General features: G+C 40.7%; 2 protein-coding genes across 2 annotated transcripts in view; one reads left to right on the top strand and one right to left on the bottom strand.

Moving 5' to 3' along the window:
• Positions 1–13,525, bottom strand: part of MED12L (mediator complex subunit 12 like) — a 385,357-nt gene that overhangs the window by 243,861 nt on the left and 127,971 nt on the right. The gene's annotated exons all lie outside the window — the stretch shown is intronic.
• On the top strand, positions 4,011–13,012 carry GPR171 (G protein-coupled receptor 171). Its single transcript, XM_027875736.1, has 2 exons — positions 4,011–4,128; positions 10,083–13,012. Exon 2 carries the CDS (start codon positions 10,141–10,143, stop codon positions 11,101–11,103), a length of 963 nt encoding a protein of 320 aa, XP_027731537.1. The 5' UTR covers positions 4,011–4,128; positions 10,083–10,140; the 3' UTR covers positions 11,104–13,012.

Genomic DNA, 13,525 nt, shown 5'->3' with positions numbered 1-13,525 from the left:
TTTATTTTGGATCTACTTATTAGAAGCAGCTATCCCAATAGAATTTAAGCTTCTGGAGAGCAGAGATGATTTCACTTTGTTTTTGTACTCCTATATACCTCGAATAGGGGCCAGGCATACAATGGAGCTTAATAAATACTCTACATTATTGTGGTTTCCGTTACCAGGGGCTTTGGCATGCAGTTTCCTGGAGGCAAATACAGTAGAGACCCAGCTTTGTCCCTTTCTTAGGCAAGAAGAGATTATGCAAAATCCTGTAGGTGTTTGTCAATAAGATGGAAAATAGAATGTCTGTGACAACTCAAAAAGGTTTTTATTTTTTGACCTAAAGTTTATGGGGGGATTTAGCTTCAATTTCTGTTTGACTCATAGAAAATAACCATTTTGGTAATCTGCACTCCAAAAAGTAATTAATGCCAGCTACATGGCTTAGGAAACTATTGTGACCATTTATACTCCATTTTGGCCACACATGTCACGGATAAGCCATTTCCTGCTATGCTCAGAAAGCACTGAGAGGATCAGTCAACAAAAACAATAACAACAAAGCTTGGGGGGGAACAAGAGAGAGATTTAAAGAAGTAGCAAGGGGATTTTTTTTTTAACATGGTAAAATTGAAACAGCCACTGGCTCGAGAAAATGAAATCTCTTTCCACTAAATCTACACAATACATTTACAGAGTAACTTCCCCACACCACTAAGAAACATAAGCCTCAACCCCTGCGGGTAGGAGGAAGGAGTGAGTTATTTCTCCCTCTCAAAAGGCTAGTTTTGAGTCTATATCATAAAGAATTGAATAGACTTATCTCAGGTGGGCAGGAAGGAGGAGAGCAGAGAAGAGGCGTCAATTACTTCAAGGTTTCACATTGTTTTACATACAGTATCACACTTGAGCCTCCCAACAGTGTTGTGAGATAGATACTGGAGATGTCATTCTCCCCATTTTACAGTTGAGAAGACTAAGGCTCAACCAAGGTTGAGTGACTTGCCCTAGGTGTCAGAAATGGAGATCTGAACCCAAGTTGTCCTAAATCCAAGTACAGTTGTACTTCATCTGTTATGACATGATTCCCTGTCAGATATGATTTATTCTCCCCTCCCCACCCCCACTTAACAGATAAGAAGGGGTAAACTTGGTTTTGTTAAGTGAATTCTCCAAGACCACACAGATCTTAGAGGAAACAACTGACCGTCCCCTGACTACCAGACTCCTCTGCCTTCCTGAGGCTGTCACACTATAAGATGAAGTTCCAGCGAGGCAGAACAGAAAAGAGCTACTCTCAGGAGATTCTAAGAAGAGTAGTTAGGATTAATCAGGTTCACTGGAAATCTCAACAAAGTTACCTGATGGGGTATGGGCCAAGCCGAGACCTTTGCCCCTTGCCCCAAAAAGAATTTGGGACCTATTTGTCTACCGGCCCCAGAAAACCTTAAACTTTCTTTGGCCTCACTCTGGTCTCAAAGGGTTACCTAAGGATGGCTTTTCCTTATCGACTCTCCCTATCTCCCTTTGAAAACATAATAAAGCCCCAGTATATACTTCCTACCTTTGATCTTATCCAGATCCCATTCAAACCTCTTCCTTCCAGTTTCCTTCATTATCTATTCCCATTGTCTATTCAACTTCCCAGACATTCCAATCGGAATATTCCCTAAACTCACCCCAGCTTCAGGATCTTTGTCCTAGCCCCTCCTCCAAACACCCAAAATTATTTGAGTCTATATAAGATCTACCCTGGCCCCCATTTAAACCCTGAGACTTCCTCATGCCCACTCATCCTTATGGGTGTCACTAATTTTCAGATTCCTTAAGAATCTGGCCTATATGATTTATCCCTAATAAACTTTTTCTCTGGCGGAAAGATTTGGGTCAAATTCTTTCGGGCAGGACCTGCGTGTCGTGATTTTGGGGTTCCAGCATCTCTAAACTTCTAGACCTCATCATTACCCACTAAAAATCGTGTTGGATAGAATGTTAGAGCCAGGCAGAACTGACTTCAATCCTAACAGGTACACCAGCTATGTAACCCTAAGAAAATCATTTAACCTCTCTGGGTCTCATCTCTGGGTTCCTCATCTGTAAAAGAAGGGTGTTGTTCTAAATGACCTCTAAGCTCACTTCCAGCTCCAAATATATGATCCTATGATCTAATACAGCAAAGCACAAGTCCAAATCTCAAGAGCAAAAAAAAAAAAAAGAAAACATAAATAAATCAATCATCTCTTACTCATTTTTTCCTACATGCAAAAGTCATTCTCATTGAACAACATCACTGAAGTCATTCTCATTCTCTCTAGCCCCATAGCCTATGTTTTCTTCTGAGCTTTTCTCATTGTCCATCTGGTTTACTCCCACGTTGGCCTGGCTGTTTAGCACAGTGATCTCCTGGATCCAAGATATTTCAAATACAGCTTGAAAGAGTATTTATTCTCCAACACCCCAAGTTGCCATGGCCACCCCTACATCATTTCTCCCGAGTTTCCTTCTGCTTTACCACCATCAAACTCATTCCAGATACTCATCTTTCACCAAGTATTTTGAAACATCTTTTTTTTTTAAATCAATGAACCTAATGCCAGCTTCCTCAGTGTCAATCCAATTTATCATCCCCATTCGCCCTCCCAGCTGGTGCTAGTGATAAGATGGAGAAAGTGGCCAACTGACAGCAGGAAGGACTTAGCCAATCAACATTCTAAAGTTTCAAAGTAATCAAATACTAATATACATGAGCTGACTTTATTATATTGACTTTTTTCACTTTGGGGCCAAAAACATGATTTCAACAGTACTGGGAGCTCCCAGTGAGGAAATTCTATCAATGCAGATCAGCATTTGCTCTCCAACTTACAGTGTTCCCAAAGCAATGAGATATTTTCTGTGAGATCAGCTCCCTAGCCACTGTGCCACATTCCACAAGAATGACAAAGGGATGGACCACAGATCTACAGCCTGAAGGGACCTCAGGTCATCAAGTCCACTTGCCTCATTTTAGGAAAGAAATGAAGTTCTTGGAAAGTTAATAACTTACCCAAGGTCACACAGGTAGTAGTATCTGAGGGGAAAATTGGCACCATTATCCCCAGTTTACATAACTGGAAAATGAGACTAGGAAAGGTCAATGTCACACAGTAAATGTCTGAGGCAGGATTTGAACTCAGGTCTTCTTGACATCAAGTCCAACACTTTCTCTATTGCGTCATCTAGTTGCCATGGCATACTAAACACCTACTATTGCCATGCCAATCCCACAGGATGCAAAGGCAAAAAGAAATGCTTATATTACTTTTTAAAAGTTTCTGTTACGCTAGAATTATGTCTGGAAGAACATAAGACAGTGAACATTATTACCTCTGGAAAAACAATTTCATAATGTCTTATACACAGTGGGCACTTAATAGTTGTTTACTGACTGACTGGAAGAAGCCTTTTATCCTTTTCTTTACCCAAAACTAGTAGTATATCTATTTTCATCCTATCTCTTAGCATATCACAAGGTGTTTAACAATTTGCCCGGTGAGAAAGGTAAACCTAAACACTTTTTTTTTAAAAACTTTGCAAGCTCACACATCTGAGTGGAATCTCCCAAGGAGGAAGGAGCCATAAGTTAAACCGAGCATGCTCCTAGTAGAAAACAGTAACGTCAACACAGCCATAAGGTACAACTTTACTGAAACTTGAGAAGCAACTATCTATTTATTCAGTGAAAGGAATAGCTTTACTTCATCACTCTGTATCATTACCATGATAATTCCTTTAAGGTCTAAATACTGACTTTTATGCATGCATCATGGCCAGCCAGCACAGCTGTGGGTGCTTACCAAAAGCTTAAGGCTATTTTGAAAAGTATGAACTTTATTCTCTGAAAGAGCCCCCATATCTGAGCTTCTCCACAAAACACACTCCAGCGTGCTGAGTCTGTAGGTGACTTTCTTACAGTTCAGCTATTTGCATACCACTAGTTTCATCTACGTCAAATTTAAGACTTTAAAACCACACAGATAGAAAGGAAAAGATTAGCACTGCTTGCAGCCCAACAATGGGGTGGTTACTGGCTGGGGCCAGCTGAACATTTCTCTAAATACCCTGAAGTTAAGCCAGAAAAAAGGTCAGAAACAATCACTCCAGGTATGTATTATAAAAGACTTTTTCATATGCTCTTACTGTAGAGGGGAAATCTATGGTTTTTCTATATCTAAAGCAAGGGCAGGGTAGAAATGTCCAGCATATTCTAGGCTTTGGTTGGAAACTGCACATTTTCATGCTAAATTCTTCTAGAAATACTGGCTAGAGACCCACAGAGTAGACTGCTGGCAACCTGGGACAGCATGTTAAGGAAGGGGCTTGGTTCGAAATCAGAAAACCCTGGCTTCAAATCCAGTCTTTACAACTCATTATCTGTGTAAACTTGAGAAAGTCAATTAACAATGACCTCTAAAATTTTGTAGAGCTCTGAATCTATGCCATAGGATCCTAGGACAATTTTTCTCCTTAATGAGTCCATCTCTCTCTTAAATACAAAGCTTATCCATTCTTATAAGGACGAGGGAGAATGTTCAAACTTTCAACCCTTTGATTTCTGAGAGTCTCTGCCTTGAGGCTGGTTAAAATGGCTCTCTTCCACAACACTGTGAATGATGCATTTCAATATAATTCTTCAGTGGGTTTTGTGTCAGTGTCCCTGGGGGCTTTTTAAATAATGCACGGTGAACAGTAAAACGTGGACTGTCTCTATAGAAGAAGCAACAAGTGGGCTGAGATAAAACTTGAATTCTTTTTCTTTTTGTGTTCCTCATATTCGCACCTGACTTAACAGTGCCTCAAACTCCCATAGTCCTACTAAACCATGATGATGATGATGATTCCGAATAGCAAGAAAATCCTGAGATGTCTTGAGAATCAGAAAGATTAATGTTCAGTATAGCTTATGGATTAAGTAAGCTGTGTCCTTACCATACTCTAAATCTTCTTAAAATCGCTATCCTATGCTTGGTATATATGAACTTCTATTGGACATAAATATTAAATCAATTAGGCTCTCTGACTCAGAGATGAAAGGGGGCTTAGAGATCATTTAGTGTAAGCCCCACATTTTATTGATGAGTAAATTGAGGCTCAGAGGAAAAGTGACTTATAGGTCACTCCGCAGACTAGATGTGAACTCAGGGCCACTGATTAAATACCCCACCTTCCTTCCTCTTTTCTTTAAACGTTAAGTGCTGGGATCCTAGGATTCTAGATTAGAAGTGGAAGGGACCTCAGAGGTCATCTCACCCAACCCCCTCATTTTTACAGATGAGGCTCAGAGTTAAATGACTTGTCCAAGATGATACAGGTACTAAGTGGCCAGGCCAACTCCAGACCCAAGGCTCTTTCATTCACATCCTATTCTTCAACCACTCTGGGGGAAGGAGTTTTCTATATAATTAATCAATGGATGTATATCAAGCAACTACCATGGGAGGCAGGAGGGGACTAGGGAAGGACAAATAGGAGAAGTATAAGACATAGTTTGTCAGAAGAAAAGGCTGACGCGTGAAAAATAGGAGAAGAGTACAGGACAAAATCCACTCCAAAGCAACTGTTTCTCATGACCTACTAATAAATATAAAGACAACAAAGGAGTCCTGTGGTAGTGGATAAAGGGCTGGATTCACTGTTGAGAAAACCTGGGCTTAAATAGCTCACTAGCTGCGAAACCTTGGAAGGGCTGGGTATTTGTGGGGACAGACAGGGAAAAAAAATTATTATTTATATCATGCTAAGTGAGCTATGTGCTAAGCACTTTATCGGTATTATCTCATTTGATCATCACAATAACCCTGGGAGGTAGGTGCTATTATTATCCCCATTTTATAGATGAGGAAACTGAGGCAGATAGAGGTGAAATGACTTGCCTTGGGTCACACAGCCAGTAATTGTCTGAGGCCAGATTTGAACTCAGGTCTTACTGACTCCAGGCCCAGCTCTCTATCTACTGCGCCATCTTGCTGCCTCAATTAACTGCTTTCTGCCTCAGTTTCCTTATCTGTAAAAATGAGAATAACAATAGCATCTGCTTCAGAGGGTCACTGGTACAGATCAATGTGGATAATGAGTTTTTTACAAATCTTAAAGCATTATAGAAATGTCTATTATTATTTGCTCCTGGGGGGAGGAAGCAGAAGGGTAGATCATGAATACACATAAGTAAATAAAATTACACAAAGAAATTTTAAGAGAATGAGAGCTCTGTCAAGTGGGGAAGGGAAAGAAAGGTCTCCTGGGACCCAGCCCCTTATCTGTGTTTGTGGAAGGAAGGGAGGATTCTCATTCTTTAATCATGTGCTAAATAATGTGGTCCAGATGGTCAAGGCCATTAGGGATCCAGGTCTGGGCACATCAGTGAGGGCCAAAGTAGTCAGGGAAGGCTTCTGGGAAAGGTTTGGCCTTCAGCTGGTCCTTAGGGTTTCAATAAATGGAAAGGATCACCAACATGAGCACAGTCACAGAGGGAGAGACAGATATGGCATGTCCCCAAGGCAGAAAGGGGGTCAAAATCCTCCCAGGGGAAGAATGCACGTTGGGGAAATAAAGTGAAATAAAAACAGTTACAAGAGCATCTCATAATCCCATAGCACTTGAAGGCTAGCATAGAGCTCTCCTCCTAACAATACCCTGTGGTCCTAGAACAAGAATTCTCATTTGCATTTTATTCAACAGGCAGCAGTGGCTTCCCAGGGAGGGGAAGGGACTTACTTGTCTGTGGTCACCCAGTGGATGATGCCTCCCATCCTAATTGTTTATAGAACTTTATTGTTAATCTTAGGGTTTTTTGGGAGATGGGGTGTTCAGACTTGTGATTTTATCAGTGCAGGGAGCTCTTCAGGGAGAAAATTCCTCCTGCCAATATCAAACTGGCAACTTCTCTGCCAACTTATAGAGTAGTAGAAAGAAGGCTGGCATAGAATTACTAAGAGCTGGGTTTAAGCCCTCTTCTGACCCATACTGCTTGTTTCAGTTACATGGGACCAAAAGGCATACTTTTGGTCTTTTCATTGTGGGTTTTACCAAAGGCATAGGCAAAAAGGCATTAAGTCCACTACTTTAAGAGTCAATTTGGAAGATTAAAAAACAGGAAATGAGGGAACAGATCATGGAAGGCCCTTAAAGCCTGAGAGAGGGGTTTAAGATTCCATAAGGCTGGAAATAGGTCAGATTCTAAATATCCAGATCTAGTTTTTCATTCACGTGAAAATTTTAACTTTACATGAAATTTTACATATTTGTTACCTGGACAAAAACATAAAATTTCATCAAATCCTACTCTCTCAATCAAACCCTACTCTTCCACTTCATACAGAGTGACATGCTTTCCTCTAGGGAGAAATTCCTCAGCCTGGCATCATCACCCTGCCAGCTTTCCTTCTTTTCCTCTTCTCTAGCCATAATGGACTTTTCACTTTCCGGTGAACTCAGCATTCCATCTCTCTCTTTAAGGCATTCACGCAAACCATTCCCCAAACCTCTACTTTGTTGCTGCCCTAAATCCTCATCTCCTTTTTCTCTCCCCACCCCCCCAGAATATTAGGTGCCACCTACCTGCTGAAGCCCTCTCAGATTATTAGAGCCCCCACCCCCTACCCCAGTTACTGGAACTATTTCCCTCCTCAAATTTTCTTGGATTAATTTATCTGTGTCCATCTTTAACCTCCTCAACAGCATCTAAGGTCCTCAAGAATGCCAAGTATCTGATGTACTGTAAGAGCTCAATAAATTTCTGTTAAATTTAATTAACTTAGGTATATGTAATTTTCCAAATAAATCCATCATTGAAAGCAGTTATTAAGTGACTACCTATCTTTCTATATCTGTACATCTACATCGATGTCAATATCAACACATTAGGCCTCAGACACTTGACATTTACTAGCTGTGTGACCCTGGGCAAGTCACTTAACCCTGATTGCCTCCCCAAAAAGCAAAAATCAATATATTAGCCAGGCACTGCGAAGCAGTAGGTAAACAAAAGAAAAGAAAAAACAGCCCCTCCCCTGAAGGTGTCTACATTCCAATGGGCCAGAAGTCACTTAACCCCTCTGAGCCTCAGTTTCTTCAACTGTAAAATGAGGGGGCTGGACGATGGGGCTTCTAAGGTCCCTCTCAACTCTAAATCAATTATCTTCTCATCTTATAAAAACTGATCTAAATTATTCAGTGTTGAAAGAAACTGGGTCCTGTTGCAGGAAATAACAGTTGTGTTCTAATCTATAGGGTCTCATCACAGAAACATAATTGTGACTTTATAAACCATAGTGCATCCCCCTTCCCCCATTTTGCAGATGAGGAAATAGTTCAGCTTCCTCTTCAGCAAAGCCGATGTAGTTCTGTGATGAAAGGAGGCCACAGTAAGTAATTAAAGGTTCACATGCCAGGAGCCAATAGGTTGAACAAAAACCATGGAAATGGACTGTCCAATCCCTGGGTGGGCACTTAGGATGAAGGTTTGGGAACCAAGCCAAACAACCTAAATGACCACCAAAACGACCTTTTTCTGTCCCCTCAACTCGGCATTTCATCTCTCGCTAAGCAGTTTCAAGGCTGCCCTCCCATGCCTCCACATCTAGAATGCACCCCTCCTCATCTCTATCTCTTAGAATCTCTCTGCTTCCTTCAAGGCTCTGCTCATCCGTCAGCTCTTAAAGGAAGCCTCTCCTGATCCCTCTGGCAGTTAGCAGTTTCCCCTTTCTGCAAAGATACTGTAATTACCTGTTTAAGTATTCTATACCCTTACAGAACGTAAGGGCCTTGAAGGGTCTGTCCTTTGCTTGTTTTAAGTATCACCAGCACCTAACACTATTCCTCGTACGTCATGGGCACTTGGCAAAAGCTTGCTATACCTGGACCCTGCTACAACTAAGCTAACTTCCCTGTGGGCTCCAGGGTGTGCCAGGTATCTTTGTGGCTTGAGACCTTCAGCAAAAGCCCCAGTGAAAAGACCAGGCTGTTTAAACTCTGCCAAAATTTGGCCACCCAATTGGCCAAAACACCAACATAACTCATCTTCAATTTGAATCATGCATGACAACTCCTCAAAATAAAATTCTTCAATTAGAATACTTCAGCAGCCCAGTTTGAACCACATTTATCTACTAGAAATTGCAGTAACAAGCAAGGGAATAATTTCCCCGTGATCCAGAATAAATGGGTATATTCTAGACTAGATCCAGAGTGTCCTAAATCCTTTCATTCTTGGGCCAGAAAACATATACACGAAGTCACTTAACCGCTCTGAGCCTCTGTTTGCAAAGAGGAAATGTGTTGGCATCATGTTTCATCGTGCAAAGAGAAGAATTAAACAAGTGAAAATATGCTAGTTTTCTATTCAGTATCAAACACCACGAATGACCAACACTCTTAATCTGATGACCTCTTGTCAATGATCAGCTGTGCTCTCAGTTGAAAGCTTTCCATCATCCCCTTTTTCCTCATCCGGCAAATGTCCCAGTGTTGCCATATATTACCTGTCGCACTATGGGTAAGTGAAGATAACTTATCTAGGCCTGTTTCCACATAAATGAGGAGGCTGGACTAGATGGCATGACCTCTCATGTCCCTTTCTAGGCCTAACCTATTGTGCTAGGAGTTCTTCCAGTTTTAACCTACTGTAAGTCTCAGAAACTCAGAGCCCCCAAAAGCTTCACAAAGTGTATTTTTCAGCCACAAACCAACTCATTTGAGACTCATTTCCTCTATGTTTCTGAGAACTTTAATGTCTTCATCTCCTCTTCAAACACACTTCCCTAGTTAGCAACTAAAAAGCTACAAAAATATGAAGGAGTGTGTGCATGCGCGTGCATGTGAGAGAGAAAACAAAGTGTGACAGGGCAGATGGCAAAATGCCATGACCTTGGGCCACATTTAAAAGGGCCTTTGGGATTCTAGTCTCTCTGAGGTGTGCCCTGGTCAGATCATATGTGAGATACTCACTGGGTTCACTTTATGGTCTCTCTCAGCTACAAGTCTAGCACTCATTCCATTTTAAGACTCTACCTCACGAGCTTTTCTAAGTTGTGATTTTCTTAAATTAAATCTCCTTGCAGGGCTTCCCCTCCTGGGATCTTCTGGGCACCTCCAAGTCTTTGCCTTTTCACAAAAAAAATGTATTCCAACAGCTCTCCCATCTGTATGATCTACAAAGACCTGGAGCCATTTACATATTTCTTCTACTTGATCTTCCTCGTTGGAATTATTGGGAGCTGTTTTGCAGTCTGGGCGTTCACCCAGAAAGACGCAAACCCCAAGTGTGTGAGCATATACTTAATTAACTTGCTCACGGCAGATTTCTTGCTCACTCTAGCACTGCCAGTGAAAATTACTGTCGACTTAGGGGTGGCCCCATGGAAGCTAAAGATTTTCCACTGCCAAGTGACCGCCTGCCTAATCTACATCAACATGTACTTATCGATTATATTTTTAGCCTTTGTCAGCATGGATCGCTGTCTTCAGTTGACACACAGCTGCAAAATTTACAGGATACAGGAGCCTGGCTTTGCTAAAATGATCTCCACGGTGGTATGGCTGATGGTTCTCCTGATAATGGTACCCAACATGGTGATTCCCATTAATGACATTCAAGAGAAGCCAATAGTGGGCTGCATGGAATTCAAAAAGGAGTTTGGGAGGAACTGGCACGTATTTACTAATTTCATATGTGTGGCAATATTCCTAAACTTCTCAGCAATCATTTTAATATCCAACTGCCTTGTCATCAGACAGCTCTACCGAAAAAAAGACAGTGAGAACTATGCAAACGTGAAACGGGCTCTGATCAATATACTGCTGATAACTGGCAGCTACATTATCTGTTTTGTTCCTTACCACATTGTTAGGATCCCCTACACTCTCAGCCAGAGCAATGTCATAACAGACTGCCCAACCAAGATCTCGCTCTTTAAAGCTAAGGAAGCAACTTTACTGCTAGCAGTATCAAACCTATGTTTCGACCCTATTCTATACTATAACCTCTCGAAAGCATTCCGGTTAAAAGTGACTGAGACCTTTGCATCGCATAGGGAGACAAGTGACCAACAAGAAAAACCAAGGCATGCAAGTGAACTATAAGGGAACCACATTTTTGAGTTCTCACAAATACAGACTGGAAAATCCACGTGGGAAGGAGCAAAAAGCATTTGCCTGACAAAACCAGTAGACTAGTGTTAACTTTAGCCATCACTCAGTAGCAATACCAAATCAAACAAACGAGGATCCCTCGGTCTGCAGACACTGCCTGTAAAGAAAGCAAACCAGCTTGTGATTGCTCATACGCCTTAACCAAAATATTTATACAAAAACCCAGCAAGTTGTGGGGAATAACAGATGCAAAACAAAACAATACCCTTGGCATCTAAACGAGGTTTATGAAACAGGCTCAATGAATTAGTTGGAAATTGATGGTGTCTGAAATAGTTTTAAGACTCCTGGAATGGCCTTCTCATTTAAAGTGACCAGAATAGTCTCAATAAAAGTACCTGAGACATACTAGTGGAATAGACCTGGAAGAGAACCAAAGTAACCAATCCAAATAGTTCCAGTATTACCTTCAAACCATCAATGGCTGGTTTTTCTATCTATTATTCCAATGAGAGCAGTTTCAGAACTCCCCAGACTATGGGGTAATTTTCAGAATTTCATGTGTATTTCTACATAATCCTTAAAGAAAAAAAAATTTCGAAGGGGGCCTGGAGATATAGTAATTTGATTTTTAATAGTCTTAGTTGATTATATTCTACCTTAAGGCTGCAAATAAAGTTTGTCCAGCTTTAATAACAGTCAACCATATTATTTTGCTATTTGTGGCAAGTGAAAATGGTACAGTCATTGGCTCTGCTATCAGAGCACCTGGGTTAAAATTCCATGTCAGACCTCAACTTTCTGTGAGATCTTGGGAGACTCACTTTACCTTTCTGAACCTCAGAAATGAAGGGACTAGATTTGATGGCTTCAGAGGTTCCTAAATGTAGACTTACGGTTTTATAAGCCAAAGAAAAATGATAACCACAAAATGCTATCAAAACAACATCATCACAAAACTTAACATTGTAGATAAGTCTGAAAATCACAAATACTATAATAGCATTTCAAGAAAAAATAATCAATTTTCTGACCCTTGGTTTCTAAAAATAGGACCAGGAGTGATAGTGTTTGTCCAATTGTAGAAGAGTCTTAACCCACAGAATATGTTACAAATTACAGAATGCTAGCAGTGGGAAATGGCTTTTTCAGGCTATGCAGATGCTATAAACCATATGGTATTCCTTAACAGTACACTGGGAAGTTGGAAATATTGGCATTCAGAGTAAAGGGACAAGTTCCTTTATACTGTTCTCATTGACGTTTCAGTACTCACATCTTCCTTGTCACAAAAAACACTTTCTCAGGTAGCTCACAGATTCGGAACTAGAAGACACTTTAGAGATCGTCTTGTCTTATACCCTCATTTTATAGATGAGGGAACTAAGAGCCAGAAAGACTGAGTGAATTGTCAAAGGTCACCAAGGGAGAAAAACAATGGGGCTGGGATTGGAGCCCAGACTCTCTGAGTCCAAATACAGTATTCTTTAACATAAGGTCCTGTGCTGGCTGCTGTAGACCATCTCCACTTCAAAAAATGGAAGGAGTCAACAGATTACATCAAATTAGAAGAGCATTGGAAATGGGTAGATGGACTAAAATGAGGGGTAAGGAAATGGGAAAATTTGAGGGATAATAATGTTAAACCTGAAGAAAAGAAGACCACAGTTATTAAAACAGATTTGTTTCTTTTAGGGGTAGGTAGCTTGGCATCTGTGTGCACATCACATGTATCTGTACATACACATACACACACACACCCTGTGACAATGGATTACATCGTGGATTCTTGCCACTGGACAGCTATTTCTCAAATATTTGTACAAATAATCAGAGGATAAATCATAGAAGAAAACATGGACTTCTCCATGTAAAGCATCTGCATAAAAATTCAATTTTTAAAAAATTTTTAAAATGTCTACACCTTTCATTTCTTCTTATCCTCACCACGACCTTGTGTGGTAGTTGTGGCAGCTATTTACGATATAGATTTTGTAGACCAGGGCTTCTTAAACCTTCTCTACTTGTTAAGACCTTTTTGTGTTTCACCAGTGTTCTCTGGAGTTGTGTGGCCTGAAGGCATGCACAGTGTTCAGAACCAAGGCTGCAGTGAAGCCGAATGATTCAACACCACCAAGTGCTGCCAGAAACACCTTGGATTCATTATGCACTTGATTTTTAATTAATTTGGGGTTGCTGAGTGTTCAGAAACCTTTTACTGTTGGGGTCACAACCCACAGTTTAAGAAGCGCTGGGGAGGAAGCCAAATTATGAGAAAATTAAATGATCTGCCTATATTCACACATTTCATGGCTAAGCCTGTACCAGAAGCCAAGTTATACTAATTGGTTGATCCAAGTAACATCTTATTCTATGAAGAACAAATAGCTCATGTTAATCAATCAATCAGCTC

This window comes from Vombatus ursinus, unplaced genomic scaffold (assembly GCF_900497805.2).
Source record: "Vombatus ursinus unplaced genomic scaffold, bare-nosed wombat genome assembly UNPS02014810.1, whole genome shotgun sequence".
Classification (NCBI taxonomy): Eukaryota; Metazoa; Chordata; class Mammalia; order Diprotodontia; family Vombatidae; genus Vombatus; species Vombatus ursinus.
The sequence above is the reverse complement of the archived record's forward strand: the minus strand, read 5'-3'. Positions and strand labels throughout refer to the sequence as shown.

Coding starts and splice junctions, on each gene's coding strand:
- GPR171 (XM_027875736.1), top strand. CDS start 10,141: ATGTATTCCAACAGCTCTCCCATCTGTATGATCTACAAAGACCTGGAG.